This window comes from Fusarium proliferatum (genome assembly GCF_900067095.1).
Source record: "Fusarium proliferatum ET1 genome assembly, contig: FPRO_scaffold002, whole genome shotgun sequence".
Taxonomy (NCBI): Eukaryota; Fungi; Ascomycota; class Sordariomycetes; order Hypocreales; family Nectriaceae; genus Fusarium; species Fusarium proliferatum.
This window is the reverse complement of record NW_022194791.1, coordinates 2,679,523-2,694,713: the sequence shown is the minus strand read 5'-3', so window position 1 is coordinate 2,694,713 and position 15,191 is coordinate 2,679,523. Positions and strand designations below refer to the sequence as shown.

The 15,191-nt window shown below is 50.1% G+C and overlaps 7 protein-coding genes across 7 annotated transcripts; 4 read left to right on the top strand and 3 right to left on the bottom strand.

Annotated features, from left to right (window-relative positions):
- Positions 1–140: 140 nt before the first annotated feature.
- FPRO_02905 (putative PRE9-20S proteasome subunit Y13 (alpha3)) lies at positions 141–1,078 on the bottom strand (the record flags this gene model as incomplete). Its single annotated transcript, XM_031226943.1, has 4 exons — positions 141–268; positions 321–739; positions 806–990; positions 1,055–1,078. The coding sequence occupies 4 exons, from the start codon at positions 1,076–1,078 to the stop codon at positions 141–143; spliced, it is 756 nt and encodes a 251-aa protein (XP_031077428.1).
- Positions 1,079–2,334: 1,256 nt separating this feature from the next.
- FPRO_02906 (uncharacterized protein) lies at positions 2,335–5,015 on the top strand (the record flags this gene model as incomplete). Its single annotated transcript, XM_031226942.1, has 3 exons — positions 2,335–2,341; positions 2,468–3,078; positions 3,132–5,015. The coding sequence occupies 3 exons, from the start codon at positions 2,335–2,337 to the stop codon at positions 5,013–5,015; spliced, it is 2,502 nt and encodes an 833-aa protein (XP_031077427.1).
- Positions 5,016–6,323: 1,308 nt separating this feature from the next.
- On the top strand, positions 6,324–9,307 carry FPRO_02907 (putative Adenylosuccinate synthetase; the record flags this gene model as incomplete). Its single annotated transcript, XM_031226941.1, has 22 exons — positions 6,324–6,357; positions 6,449–6,459; positions 6,520–6,576; positions 6,624–6,652; positions 6,717–6,737; positions 6,789–6,827; positions 6,886–6,921; positions 7,040–7,179; positions 7,238–7,264; positions 7,416–7,447; positions 7,497–7,733; positions 8,170–8,205; positions 8,263–8,340; positions 8,407–8,455; positions 8,509–8,545; positions 8,603–8,637; positions 8,691–8,719; positions 8,770–8,814; positions 8,862–8,924; positions 8,982–9,122; positions 9,177–9,203; positions 9,254–9,307. 22 exons carry the CDS (start codon positions 6,324–6,326, stop codon positions 9,305–9,307), a joined length of 1,257 nt encoding a protein of 418 aa, XP_031077426.1.
- Positions 9,308–10,338: 1,031 nt separating this feature from the next.
- FPRO_02908 (uncharacterized protein) lies at positions 10,339–10,506 on the top strand (the record flags this gene model as incomplete). Its single annotated transcript, XM_031226939.1, has 1 exon — positions 10,339–10,506. One exon carries the CDS (start codon positions 10,339–10,341, stop codon positions 10,504–10,506), a length of 168 nt encoding a protein of 55 aa, XP_031077425.1.
- Positions 10,507–11,012: 506 nt separating this feature from the next.
- On the bottom strand, positions 11,013–11,809 carry FPRO_02909 (uncharacterized protein; the record flags this gene model as incomplete). Its single annotated transcript, XM_031226938.1, has 2 exons — positions 11,013–11,507; positions 11,564–11,809. The coding sequence occupies 2 exons, from the start codon at positions 11,807–11,809 to the stop codon at positions 11,013–11,015; spliced, it is 741 nt and encodes a 246-aa protein (XP_031077424.1).
- A 705-nt stretch (positions 11,810–12,514) lies between these two features.
- FPRO_02910 (uncharacterized protein) lies at positions 12,515–13,567 on the top strand (the record flags this gene model as incomplete). The annotated part of the gene is made up of 1 exon (XM_031226937.1): positions 12,515–13,567. The coding sequence occupies one exon, from the start codon at positions 12,515–12,517 to the stop codon at positions 13,565–13,567; it is 1,053 nt and encodes a 350-aa protein (XP_031077423.1).
- A 294-nt stretch (positions 13,568–13,861) lies between these two features.
- Positions 13,862–14,880, bottom strand: FPRO_02911 (uncharacterized protein; the record flags this gene model as incomplete). The annotated part of the gene is made up of 2 exons (XM_031226936.1): positions 13,862–14,374; positions 14,506–14,880. 2 exons carry the CDS (start codon positions 14,878–14,880, stop codon positions 13,862–13,864), a joined length of 888 nt encoding a protein of 295 aa, XP_031077422.1.
- Between the last annotated feature and the right edge of the window lie 311 nt (positions 14,881–15,191).

The window sequence follows — 15,191 nt, the reverse complement described above, 5'->3', positions numbered from 1 at the left end:
CGACAGCACTTTTAGACTTGGTCAAGCCAGGAGTTGGATAAGTCTCGTTTGTGGTCATTTCATGATATTATTGTACAGGGGCAGATAAGAGTGGCCCCACATTCCTCTCCCCATCTATCAAGAATCTATAGCCTTGTTGCTTACTTTTCCTCTGTCTCCTCGTTCTTCGCCAGGTCATGCTCCTTCAACAACGCCGTAATTTCGTCAGCACTCCAGAGGCGGTGGTAGATCTTGCCGTCCTCGGTCTGTCCTACTGTCGCGAATTCAACTGGGAGTGATGTTAGCGGGAGCTCTGGTAGATATTCATAGACACGACGTACTCTTCTCGCTGCTCAGCTTGGTAGAATCCATCGTCTTGCTGAGAACCTTGACCGCCATGCCGCAAGCCTCCTTCAGAGTGCAGTCTTCCTTGTAATCCTGCTTGAGAAGACTCTGTGCGCTTGCGTTGTTGGCACCCGCACTTGTAGCCTTCCAGCCACCGTAGTTGCCAGAGGGGTTGCTGAGATAGAGCTGGAATTGTCGACGAGGATCCCAACCGGCGTAGATGAAAGACACACCGAAGGGTCGTAGACCACCGTGTTGGGTGTATCCCTGCTTAAGATCGCAAAGTCGACGCACAAGCTGTTCGCAAGGAATGTCTTCGTTGTAAGTGAGGAGGTATCGCTGAGCCGCTTGTCGGGCGTAGTTGATAAGGATGTTGGCATCGGCGGTCATGCCAGCGACGGCGCAAATCATGTTGCTAAACGAAAGTATTGTTAATAAACAACCCTCAGCCTAGCAGGTACACAATGGAAGGTTTGCGCACTCATTCAAGATGTAGAGCTTCTCGGCGGAGGTGTCTTGCTCCAACAGCTTCGAGGTGACCTTTCGCTCGGCAGCTAAAACGATACCATCCTTTGCTAGGATGCCAATGGCTGTACCTGCGTGTGAGATGGCTTCTAGAGCATATTCGACCTGGTACAGACGGCCCTCTGGTGAGAAGATGGTTGTCTATAGAAGCCGGTTAGCTTGGTGGGAGAGCTTCAAGGTACTGGAGCTTCAAGGGCCAACGTACTCGGGAATCGTAACGGCGAGACATGATGGATTCGTTGTGATTACGAGATAAGAGAGATGAAGAATGCGGTTAGCCTCTCTGAAGCAACTAAAAAGCAGGTCGAAAGTAACAGAGAGCCGTTGTGATGGTGATGGTGTTGAGGCTGTGGATGCGTTTACGTCGTTACCTGCAACGGAGCTCTAGGCCGCCGCGCCGCGTTAGCTTTCTGCTGGTGAGCTGCTTGACACCAAGGCTGAAGAATGTTGCCTCAGGTTGTAGAATGGGGGGTAAAGTCGAGCCAATCGACTTAGACCCTAAGCTGCAAGGCTGACCTGCATCATGACTAATCCTATACCTTGTTATTCCCATACAGTCAGTCACTGGAAAATACCTGTAGGTGGTAGAAAGACCTACCTAGGTACTACCTTAGTACCTAACCTAGTAGGTACCTACCTACTCCGTAATGGCTTGTTAATCAGGCAAACATACTGCCACAATCAGGCATCAAATACTTGCTCTCTATTGTCACGCAAAGCAATCGCATTGTCAGTAGGTTCCTGACTTGGTTAGTTCCTGCCACCTGCCACCACAATTCAGCTACAGGGCATGGGTGACCGGGCGAAAGCTACTAGTTTTTCTACCTCCGCAATAGCTCCCTCCCCCTCCAGTTTCGGGATTGTGACTCTTCTCCTCTACATCATCATTTCACCAGTACCATCCTCCCCAACCAGCTCCGAGAGACTACAGCTGCTTGAATTTATTTCACGGGACATCCTAAAATACTCCCCTGAACATTGATTCTCAACTGCGCGCGTCATTCCAACCACGGCACGCGACCTATCGCATTCTACTGATACTGGATCTCCACTATCGCAAAACCGTCGCGCACCTCTCACGCAGATCGTGAGGTTGCCTCAAGACATTACCACTTTTATCGCATTCACCATTTTCGAATTACAGCGAAACATACTCTTATCCTTTAGGCGCAGGCCACATTCCACCTGAGAGCCTGTGCTAGTGAGGGCACCTCTTTGCGCCAACACGGTTAGAGATTTGAAAGACAAGCATCTGCGCGTGGATCAGCTGGGAAGAACCTGAATCTGTTCTTGACATAGTCGTGACTCTCAATTATTTCCCACGTAATTACCTCAATGCCTGTCTAAGGGCGCACACCATCCTGCGCTTCGTTGCAACAGTAGAAATCCCTCCCAACACCTGCCACGCCACCAAACGCCGCTCAACATCGGCACGCGTCGCTTCATCCAAAACACCACACCACAGCCATTCGCACGTTCTTAATCATGTCCGGTAAGCGACAAAGACTCGCAAAGTCCCCGAAGCAATCCCAGCTCGTTCAAGACACAGCTCCCCCAAAGCGCGACCGACACCGCGACACCACGCATTCTGCAGCACCAACTAACAGCAACATTTCAGGCGAAGCGGAACCTCGTCGATCGGTACGCGCCACAAAAGGTCAGCATACCAAATCATTCGACGAACTTGAACCTGCGGCCGTGCCCAAAAAGCGACAGACTAAGAAGACCAAGAAAGCCAAGGAGCAAGAACAAGAACAGGAACAGGAACAGCAGCAAGAGCAAGAGGAAGAAGAGGAAGACGAACTGATCCGCTGTGTATGCGGCGCCACCGAACAAGATGAAGATTCCGGTGAAGCCTGGATCGCTTGCGAAACCTGCGGCGCATGGCAGCACAACGTTTGTGTTGGGGTAAGCTCATTCGATGATGAGATCCCTGAGCATTACTGGTGTGAGCAATGCAGGCCAGACGATCACAAGGAGCTCCTCGATGGCATAGCTAAGGGAGAGAAACCTTGGGAAGCTCGGCGCAAAGCACATGAGGAGGAGTCCAAGAAGAAGAAGCGTGGCGGACGAAAAGGCAAAGGCAAGCGTCACAGCGAGACCAAGGAGGAAGATAAGACCAAAGCCAAGTCTTCCCCTGTGCCTGTTCCGGACGCAACCAAAGATAAGAAAGAAACAAAAACAGGGAAGCGAAAAGCCCGCGAAGAGTCCCATGACGCCGATGGCAAGGTACGATTTACAGACTCCCCTTTCCCTAAATGCTTAGCTAATACAATGTGTAGTCTGCCAAGGTTCGTCGTATATCAGAGAACGGTGCAACTCCTGTTCCTGTCTCCTATACACCACCTGATGACCTCGCCAAGTCGATACCAGATCTGCCCGGTCCTCGGACTGGCCCCGCTAAAGCTATGAGCAAGTCCATCGGCCATGTTTTGACATTGATGCAGAAGCAGGGCGAACTGGACCTGGAAGAGGGCAGCACGGTTGAGTCTATGACCGAGACTTTCTCGCTCCAGATTGAGCGCGCTGTTTATGATTCTTACCCTGTGACCAAGGGACAGAAAGAATACAACCAGCAAATCAAGTCACTGACTTTCAACCTGAAGAACAATCCGGAGTTGTGTCATGGACTTGTCCATAAGACTCTATCCCCCGCAGCTCTGGCTACTATGACATCAGAGCAGCTTGCCTCGTCGGAAATGAAGAAGCAGACTGCCGAGATGAAAGCCAAGGCTGAGAAACAGTCCATCCTCTATACTTCTGAGACAGGGCCTCGCGTTCGACGAACACATAAGGGCGAAGAGGTCGTTGACGACGAAACATTTGTCAACGACTCTGCTGTGCCCCTCCCACCAGGACCCCCTCATCGACCAGAGCCTCAGGCCGTTAAGAAGGAACCTACAGGAGGCGACAAGGCGGACCTGGCTTCACACCCACAGCGGCAGGACGATGAGCAGCGATCGCCAAGTCATCCCGAATTCGACATCAATGAAGTGTTCTCCAGCGTCAAGTCTCCCACTACAACTCAGAATAGGCGGCCTTCGGCTCTGGTAACCGGAGCCAATGGACCGGGCGTGGATCCCGATGTAGATCGCATGCTCCAAGATGAGAACGAGTCACCTCCTTATTCGCCCACTGAGGAGACTCAGGACCCCGATGTCATCTGGCAGGGCTCTCTTGCTATGAGCTCGATTGCTGACTTCCCAGCCACAGCCAAATATATTGGTGGTGCCAACTTTGCTTCAGTTGGACCGTGGTCTAAGTTGATTCCTAAGAGGATGACGGTGGCTGGACGAATCCCTGAACAAAGTGCTATCGAGTACTTATGTAGTCTTCGTTACAGTAAAAGCACCGATGTCATTGTCGTTTCAGTTTCACCGTTCTCGCCTTTTTCTCATACTGAGTTTCACAATCTTCTTAACTACTTCATCAGCAAGAAGCGGTACGGCGTAATTGGAGATAAGACAATCGGTAATGTACGAGATACATATCTGGTACCAGTTCCTGCAGGGGAAGACAACTATCCCGAGTTTATGCTCAACCTGGTCGATAATAAGATCCCCAAGGTTCGAACGGAACCAATGTTGCTTGCGGTGTTCGTTTATCATAACGAGCCTGACCAGCTCAAACATGTGAAGGATGGTACAGCCAATCAACAAGATGCCAAAGCCCTGGGTACACCAGTGCCTGCAGCGCATGCTCAGAGAAGCAACTCAACAGCGTCCGCGGGCCCGGCATTTTCTCCCGCAACCCCCCAGGCCCCTCAGGGAGGGTTTCAAGGAGGCTTCCCTCAGCAATCATCACCGGGCCAATGGCAATCTACAACTCCTGTGCCAATTCCCCAGCCACCGTACACTCGGCCACCAGTGCCACCACAAGCTCCAACACCGGCACCTGCGGCTGCGCCAGCACAGATGTCAGAAGCACAAAGGCACCAGGCTCAGCAGGCGGGCGTGGCCATGGCACACGAGCTCCTGGGACAGTGGATAACATCCCCAACCGTGCAGTTCATCTTGCCTCAAGCGTACCAGATGGCCCGCACGGAGTGGGAAGTCGTAAGGAGGATTCTGGAGCGTGACCCGAAAGCTCGAGACGACCTGCAGCATCTTGGTAATCTTCTGGAGAAGGAGAGCGCCACAGAAAAGACAGGAGGAGCTGCTGCATGATGATGTTATGGAACAAAAAGAGTAACACACAAGAATATATGATGCCAGCAAGGGGCGTGCAGGAGTTGAACAAGGGAGGCTTCTACAAGGCGGTTTTGTTTTTTCCTTCATATGGGCTAGGCGGCATGTATATGCTTTCGCAGAGTATGGTTAGGGATGGGCTATTGGATTTTATGATACTCTCGAGAAGCGGAAGTCGCGGATTAGTGTTCTTTTATATACCTTACCATACCTGTACCTTACCATGACTTTCTCTATCTATGTGTTCTAACATTCATCCTTGATTTGCCAATCAATTGTGAATGTTTCAAAGCCCTGAGCCATATTTAGCCGTTTTTAGTTAATTACATACATGCAGGTATCCTACAGAAGATGTGGAGCTTGTGACATCTGAAGTATCTCAAACTGGTAGAACATCGTTGAATTGCAACACAGGTTTCCCATATTCTCAAATCACAGGTCACTTGTTTTCACTAGGTACCGTTTATGAATCGAGTCCTGAAGATGTAAATGTAGTATCAAACAACTGATATTCCGTAGTTCCTAAGAACTGAAATACTAATGTAATGGTTAATAGCTTAATCACAAAGATGTTTAATCGTCCGCTTGGTCCATGTCTGGCTCCACGTTATAGGAAGCAGCCGACGTCGGCGGTCAATGACGGTTCGGTAAAAGTGGAGACACCTCCGCTTCCGTTCCAGACCGTTCCCCGGGTGCCGTTCACACGCCCCGGTAGCTCACGCTCACCATTTCTCTTTGCCCTTTTCCAGCTTAGAGACTTAGTATATTTCTTTCCATATGAAACTAGCTTTTAAAGCAATAATCCTCTAACGTTCTACCTATAGAACCAAGCCCCCTCGGCCCCAAGAGCGTGCCGTACTCCTGTTCGTAGCATTCATAGCAGAGATATCAGTAACGTCAAGCATCCCTCAAATCAAGCCCATGGGGGTCGGTCTGGTCAGATCTGGTGCGAGATACGTATGGAGAGTGTAGGCATCTTAAGTTGGCTACGAACTCGAGGGCATAGTATGGTTGATCCCTCATACATGAAAGACAATGCAGGACTCAACAATGCCTTACACAGACAAATCTTATCATCTGGACTACCTATGTTCAAGTTGTTCTGGCTGGGGACCGCCAGTGCCTGACCGCGATGGAGATGGAGGGGATATGGTGCAAGCACCCCGCCATAATCACGTGGCTATTCACTTGTTGAACCTCCAGATCACGTCTTTATTCTTTCTCTCCAGACACTACAACGGCACGTACATTAGTAGCTACGGCAGTCAAACTTGATTTTTGTACAACATGGCGATCACTGTCATTCTCGGAGCCCAATGGGGTATGTTTCTCTCCCTATCCTGGAATGTGTCCTTCCTCCGCATCCAGCCGATATCGGTTCGATGCCATTATACTGACCAGGACTTCCACAGGTGACGAAGGTGTGAGTACTCAGGCAGAGCTTAACACAACAGATGACACCCAGGCATTAACCATACTACAGAAGGGCAAATTGGTTGATGGACAGTGCCAGGAGGCTCAGCTCTGTGCCCGAGCCGCGGTAAGCACAATACAAGCAGAACCGAATACCCGCTAATCAACGTCAAGGGTGGACATAACGCTGGACATCTCGTGCGGTTAGTCAAACTCTTTCTATCGATCGATGTATTGATATGCATTGTGTTGCTAATACGTGCCAAGTGTAAACGGAGTTTCGTATAGGTGAGAACCAGCACACGTGGAGGGACTGGATAATTGCTAACGTAGAGGCAGCTTTCACCTCTTGCCCTCTGGGCTGATCAACCCAAGATGGTTAGTCGAGAATATTGATCGTTCAAGCTGGCAACAGCGAGGTTGACAAGTACCACAGCATGAACTTCATTGGTTCGGGCGTAGTTTTCCATGTGTAAGCCTTCATATAGCCATCCATTCCTAACTCGACTACCACACCAGCAACTTGTTGACGTCTGGCCTGGCTCATGCTTTCGACCGAACATGCCAAAAATACTAACTCTGTCTTCTAGCCCAAGTTTCTTTAGCGAGCTCAAGGAGCTTGAGAAGAACCTGACTGCGGTACATGATCGGATCCTTGTTTCTGATAGGGTCAATATTCTCTTGGACCTGCACATCGCAGTGGATGGTCTCGAGGAGGAGGAACTTGGAGGTTAGTCCCATAGTTTCTGATATTGCCCTTGAGAAATAATAGCTAATGTCTACACTAGACGCAGCTATCGGAACAACAAGACGCGGTATGCTCACCCCAGGACTCTATGATGGACTATCACTTTCTGCTTTTGTCACGTCATCGCAAACATTCCCAGATCTCAATGGCGTGGAAAATCCCAGTCAATGTCGTGCCAGCAACGCTATATAAGCAACGAAGTCTGACTTGCACCATAGGCATTGGTCCCTGCTACCAGACAAGTAGAGCGGTTAGAGATAATCATTATATTGGAACGGGCTGTGTGCTAATTTCCCCAGCGAACTGGCATCAAAATGACCGATGTCTTTAACCCTGAAGTTTTCGAGCAGAAGTTAAGACGTTTGGCCAATGGCTTTCAAAAGCGCTTCGGAGAACTGCTCAAATATGACATCGAGGCCGAGCTTGCTCGTTTCGATGAGTACAGGCAAACGCTCAGTAAGTACGTCGTGGACGGCGTGGCCTTTATGAAATCCGCACAGGAGAGCAACATGAAAATTGTGATCGAAGGCGCAAACGTAAGGTTCTCATCCTATGACTAAGCGAGTAGTACTGACGTATTGGCGGAACGAGCACCGTGCCCGTGGTCTCACAGTCCTCTCTCCTAATCCCGCAAGATTCTTAGCCCGGGGTAGGACATATTGCTCATTTGAGCTTTCACCTTGCTAGCGGTGCCTAACAAGGAGCCTCCGCTGTAACAAGCTGTGTATATGTTCACGCCTCGGCAGAATTCGGGAGTCATACGGAGCCCTGACTTCTACTCGTCTACTTGGCTGTCGAGCGTGGCCAGTGGAGTTGATGAGGGTTTCATGCGCGGAATGCGCCTTGTGAGCCCATGGCTTCATGTCAAACCTCTGCGCCACGTGCCACGCTGGTAGATCAGTATCAGTCAAGTCTCCTGTGAAGGAAAGGGGTTCTGGGACCTGGCGCTTGTACTTGTTCCCAATTGAACAGGCACTGATGCTAGATGTTGATTATGGTTCTTATCCAGTAAGTTTCCGCCAACTTGACCTTTTGGTTTGCACTGGTATTCATGATCAACTACAGTTCGTCACTTCCTCAAGTACCACACTTGCTGGTATTATTGGTGGACTTGCACTGAACCCGAAGAATATCACGGAGACGGTTGGGGTGGTCAAGGCCTGTATGTCAATTGCTCTATGGCCATAATCTACTGCTGACTAGCAACAGATACCACCCGTGTCGGGGCCGGGGCCTTTAAGACCGAGGATACGGAAGAGTGCGTCTTGATTACCATCTTGGGGTTCTTTTGAAGCTGAATGATTAACTTAGGATTGGCACCAAGCTCCAGGAGATTGGACGCGAATGGGTGAGACCACAAGCGTCCTGGAGGTTTCGAGCTTCCACGCTGACAAGACTTACCTAGGGAACGTCGACTGGCCGCAGACGCCGATGTGGATGGTGAGTTGTCACGATGGCTCTGACCTGCTGACAAACTTACTGACCGCTTCCAGGCTTGGTAGATACAACCTCGAAACCTCGAGTAGTAGGGAACATAGCTGACAAGCACACACAGACCTTGTTGTGGTCAAGTACAGTAACTCGATCAATTACTACGACAGCCTGAATCTCACAAAGGTAGAAAAAGCCCGTGGCACGCGTCAAAGCGCTCTAACACTCTGCAGCTCGACGTTTTGGATACCTTCGAAACAATCAAGATCGCCATTGCCTACAAGATCGATGGAGAGGTCAGTGATGCCAACAAGGTGATGATGATAGATTGTGGAAACTGACCATTTGGAAAGGAACTGGATTCTTACCCTGCGGATCTTGACATCCTGAACCGAGCTGAGGTGGTTTACCACGAGATGCCAGGCTGGCAAAAGCCGACCACCAACGCGAGGACCTACTACGACCTTCCTAGGGCAGCCCGCGATTACGTCGAGGTGAGCATACCCCCCCGGGCTAGCATAACGAACAGTGGCACTGACCACCAGCAGTACATCGAGAAGTTTGTTGGAGTCAAGGTAAGCAAACACGCACACTAACCTGCACCGCAATTGCTAAAGTTGAGCAGATCAAGTACATCGGCACCGGTCCTGACCGTGAGGCCATGGTTCAGCGTGCTTAATTATGCGAGATAGAGGAGGGCACCTGATGCTTGACTTGGATCGTACGTAAGGAGTGTTGGCTGTCGAAGTCATTTAGCGACTGAAGAAGAATGTGCATACCTATTTAGAAAATAGACTTGGACTTCTCGCAGGCAGGCCATGCTCTAGACTTCAAACTCCGCATGGCCAGTTTGAGTTCTGGTATCGTATAGATCTATGACGTTCGTTCCAACCAAGTTCTCTCAGGAGACAATAATTGGACCATCGCTCTCCTCACTTGGGGCCCATCCAAGCGGAATTTACACCAACATTAGCATGGACTCTTAGCCAGTGATAAGAAAGTGTACTCGCCTGCATAGTCATTTGATCTCAGTCCTTGGTGAAACGTCTGATTTTCCTATCAGTCATGATACACTACTAGGTATCTCTAACTCTGAGAGACCTTATTGTTTATTAACTATTACTTTGACTGCATATTAATTCAGTGCTTCTTCGGGCAACCCAGCTTGATATGCCATGGCATTAGTTCTGGCCATCTTGATAGACGACCTCAGAGTTCGTCTCCAGAAAGAGGGGCAGGTTAATGATTTCTGTAGCATACTCGGAATACATTCTCTGTCAAAACTTCATCATTGCAGTGGCTCATTGGAGGCTGAGCTCGGGAATATTGCTAAGAGGGATGGATCAAATCCAGGGTCTACACGTTGAATCACAATCCACCCCCACACTCCCACACTTTGGCCCAATTGGTGACGCAATCATGTTACAGCTGTAGCCCAAAATAGGTCGGCATGGTCCAAGCTACCGCCCAAGCTTGAAATTCAATTCCAACTCGTGCTGCAGTTCGAAACCTGGAACTTCATTCTTCTATACAAACCCCTAAATCTCACTGGCCTCGTCATCGCATCGGTAAGTCATCCTAAATATACTCTTCTTCTTCTTCTCTATTCCCACGCATCAACTTATCGAAGTCCAAGATGAACAATGGCTAACCCAGCTAAACTGCAGATCGTCCTAAGCTCTCCTGTTTCAATTCCAAACATCTTCCAAAATGGCTTGCGGTTCCTCCAAATGTCTCTACGATCGCAACGGTCCCGGCAGCGCTGCCACTTCGATCGCCGAGTCCATCATCAAGCCCTCCGAGGCCACGGGCACCAAAACCAAGTGTATCGAGTGTGGTGACTACGAATGCTGCTGTATCCCCTGCACCATCCTGTAAAGGGGGTTCGAACAACGATGTGCGTTGCGAGGCAGCAATGTTGGGGGTTTATCATTTGAGAACTGAGCTTTTATAGTCCCTTGTGCGTTGCGTTGCGATGCTGCTGGGAAACATAGCGCAGCCGAAGAGTGTATATTGAATCGACGACTCAGACGAAGTTTATGACGGCCTTTTAATAACCCGAAGTTGGCTTGATGCATGTGCACTTGTATGCGCATATATGTTGAGGTTCGCTTCATATCGCAAACATCTCGATCTTGATGTTAATCCTGCTTCTTGTAAACTCTCCAAATGTCCATTATATAAGGTTTTGCGATGAGATTCGCCTCGCTCCAAAACTCTAGTTGCGATCATCCTTCGGGACTAATTTCTGAGAACATGATGAGAGAAATGGCTGCCCAACGTGGGAAGGCTGTCTCGTTTGTCGGAAAGTTGATCTTTGCAACTCCATTGATAATAATGTGACGTTTTGGGCAATATCTGATGCTTGTTCCAATACCCCCCCCTCAAGTAAATAAGGCATCTGTGGCAGCCCACACGTCTGCTTCTCTTTGTTTCGCCAACGCATCCAAATCTTCCTCCTCGGTGTTCTGTCCTAAAGCCTTGGGCACATCGGGTACGCTTAGGCTGCCCAAGCCATCGAGTACGCGGCGTGCCTTGTCCACCTGTATCCGTATGGCCATGGTCTCAGCCCGTGTGCGGTCTAGGTGCTCTTGCATGAGCGCAATGACTGATTCGCGTGCTTGATGTGGCCGGTACTCGTTGAGGATGTGGTGAAAGTTGATGAAGAGTGTGCGCAAGTCTTGCACTTTTGCTTCGGCGTGCGATGGATTATGCGATAATGTCCCAGAGAGCTCGAGAAAGTTTAATAGAAGCGATTTAGCAAGCCGTTTGAGCTCAAAGGCCCGATCAAAGCGCTTAGCATCCTTGGACTCGGGCTGTGATGATGAGGGAAGATTGGTAATCCCTTGGTCTTCGAGAGTTGGAAGCTTGTCGTCCAGCTACATCCTCACTTAGCCAGCCATCTTGTAAGAATAATCGCGATCGCCTAACCTACCATGTACTGATCGCCAAATACACGCCAGCGTCCATCGGCTGGCTCAGCCGGAGGTTGCAGATTGACGAGATCTTCGGGAATACCAGGCACGCGGACTGTCAAAGGATCGCCACCATGCTCCGCGATGTATGAAGTCCTTAGTTCTTGAATCCGAGAAATCTTATCTGTTGTAAAGTCTTGCCAAAAGGGTGGCGGATTGGGGAACATGGATGAGAGCGAATGGCCCTCTTGCTGTTGTTCGGCCATCGTTCAGCTCTTGAAGAAGGATCCCCTAATAAAGCAATATCGTAGGCAATTGTATGAGTAGAAAATAAGACGCCGCGTCAAGAAGGCGACTCAAAAGACAGAGCAAGACAAGGATGGTATGCGGTCCCTTGAAGTGGACGTTTCCTGGTGGGGGGGGTGAGACTCTGGTGGGATGGTTGGAATCCACGTAGATGCAACTGCGGTCAAAGCTTTTGGGAACTTGGCTACCTATGTAGGTATGTATTAATGCAGCAAGTCTCAATGGATTTGAGAAGGTAAATATCACTTAGGGTTGTGCCGTGTCGTGCCGTGTGACCGTCGAAGATGATACCGCCAACAGTCAATGACAAGATTAGATAAAGGTAGACTTCCTCTCACTGAAATCAGGTGAAGATCGGTTTGCGCCGGTTAATCGTCGGCGGTTACTCACCTCACACCTCTTTGCTACCCTTTGACGCCCTTGAATCTCTACCATCCAACGTCATAGCACTACGAATTTCTTTCTTTTCTTTTCCGACCTTCGTCTTTTCTCTCTAGTCCTCTTTCTTATGAGGCAGCTTCTCTTGATCTCCTGAGCCCAATTGGAATCGCGAATTATAACCAGCTCATATACTTCTACACCTTGCTCTATCTACCTGTGGTATTCTTCAGCTACCACACTCCTTCTACGTCACGAATCACAGCTCTTCATCTTCATCTACTTCCATGTCCGACGTACGCTCTCTTTTGCGGCAACAGCGCGCCGCTCGCCGTATCGAACACCCATATGCCGCCTATTCTGATGCGGGCAAACTTCTATGCACCCTCTGCCACGAGCACATCAAGACCGAATCGTTATGGGACTCACATGTCCGAGGAGAAGCGCACAAAACTCGTTTAATAAAAGCTCAAACAGCGACATCGTCCAACGCTCGAGCTCCACAACAACAGACTTCGCAAAAACGGAAACACGACGATAACGAGGAGGCTATCGACGATAAAGACGGAGATGTCGAAATGGACGATGGCAGGCGGAAACGAAATAAGGCCAATGGAGTGGATAGAGATGGAGATGGAGATGGAGATAACAAGGATCAGACTTTGACACCACCTCGATTGACTAGGAGGACGTCGGCTACACCGTCACAAGGGGTTGAGATCCAAATCCCATCGAGACCAGCAACACCAGCCCATCGAGATGGCTCTTCCGCTTCTACCCCTGGAGGTCAGCTTAATAACCTGGCCTCACAATCTGCAACTGCATCGCTCCCCTCACGCCAAGCCAGTAGTCTGACTACAGGCGAGCGCCTTACATCTGCCGCAGCAATAACGGTTGATGAAGCAGAATGGGCAGCCTTCGAGGCCGACATTGCTGCTACAACAGCCACATACGATGAAGACGCGACTATATCAGCCCCAGCCATGACGGCAGAGGAAGCTGCCGCCGCCGATGCCCAGAAGGAGGAGGAGGCCGAGAAGCGACGCGCTCAAGCTGATGTCGATCTCGAAGACGAAAAGGAGGAAGCAACCCGTGCGCTTGAAGAGGAGTTTGAAGAAATGGAAGAGCTCGAAGCTCGCGTGAAGCGGTTAAAGGACAAGAGGGAAGCCCTGCGGAAACGTGGTGAAAGCTTCAGCCAACAAAATGGCACTGAAAAACCTACAGGCTTGGGTAAAGAGAATCTGGACACGCCAGCTATTGAAGAGAAGGTTGAGGATGACGATGAGGACAACGACGAAGAAGATGATGATTGGGATGGTTTCAGGTTTCGCACTGCCTGAGCAAAGGGACTTTGTGCATAACCCTGCATGATAGAAAGATACCACTCATGAGGGCTCGCCGATCGCCCACATGGCCCAGTACTGATAACGGAGTTCGTCGATTTTGTAACATCACCACATCGTACATAATGTATCATACAAGTAATCCTGCCGACAGGACGAAAGTCACTACTACCGCTGACGTCTCCCTGCCAGAACTGTGACCAATACAGAACCGAACTATAGTGGTCCTTCATGTATGATTGCACACGCAGCCTTACAACGATTCACCTCATAGAAGTTGATATCACTGACTTACCAAGCACTGTCTCGCTCCTCGCCGCGACTAACTCTTTCCCAAAACCTACGGAGGCGCCACACGCGTCCTATGCCGCGGCTCTCCTCCCATCTTCTTACGCTATCTTGGCGCTCTCTGACTTCACGCTTCCATCTTGATGCGATCCACTGTCGCAACCCGTCCTTAACTCTCTCTTTCTCAATTGCCTTCTTCTTGGCAACAATTGCTGGTGCCACATGCACTGACGTCATACCAGGCACGCACTCTTTGGGTAAAACAGAACGCTCAACCAGAGCTGCGGCTGAGGGTCTGGCTGCCAAGCGGCGAGACAACCTGATTGACACCAAGGATCGGGCTAACTTTCGAGAAACTATGGAAGTATTTGTCATGAAGATCGAACGAGCAATGAGATCAGCCAGTGTTGGACGAGACGGTGACGATAGGCGTGATGGGAGGTTAATTCGGGCTCGCTGAAGCCGATAATGGTGTAAAATAGGGGCTTGAGAAATATCGCGAAGGAGATGGCTCGTCTAAATCTGTATCAGTCTGTGTTCCCAAGGTCTCGGGCTGTCGGGACCAATTCAAGGTCTCATGAATGATTCCGGTATGTCAATGGGCAAGTAGACTTTATTCTTGCTAACAGTAGGTAGTCGATACTTACTCTCGACGTTGACAGAAGGTCGTTGACGTCCAGGAAACCCATAATGTGAAACAAAACCTCGTTTGGCAGGTCCTCGAGGGAGGGCGAAAGGAGGGCACTCTGCAGCCTGATACAGCCGACAGCGCTTGTCCTAAGCGATGGGCCTGGGCAAACGTCACCAGCCGCAAAGGTCAGGCAGGCTACCTCTTGCGGGATGCTGGGGGCGATTGGGCTGGCTGCAGATCGGGCATCAGTGGTCACGAACATCGCAGGGTAGGATCTGTTGACATCCTCGCCCGGAGCTAAACAGCCAGCGTTCTCGAGGCAGGGTGAAGCGAACGACAGCCGATGTACCTGTGAGGTGAGCTGTTCAGGCGATGTGGCAACAGGCTTCATGACGATCTAAGTAATTACCCTCGGCGCTATTTGCAACAAAGGGTACTGCGAAAGGGTGTGAGGATGGGGGTATTGGTATAATGCGTCAACCCAGCAGGCCCGAAGTCCGCGAAGGTCCGGCAAGACGGCAGAACGCAACCAAGAGGCGAGAGAACATAGGTGTCAAGCAAGTGTCGAGTGATCGTCACATGTACAGCTAGGCTGAGGCTCCAGAGACCTAGCAGTGTTGCTGCGCGTGATTCCGACGGACAATGTGGTGGGTGGTGGACTTCCGCACAAACAAGAAGGATACGGAGAACCCGGTGGATAAT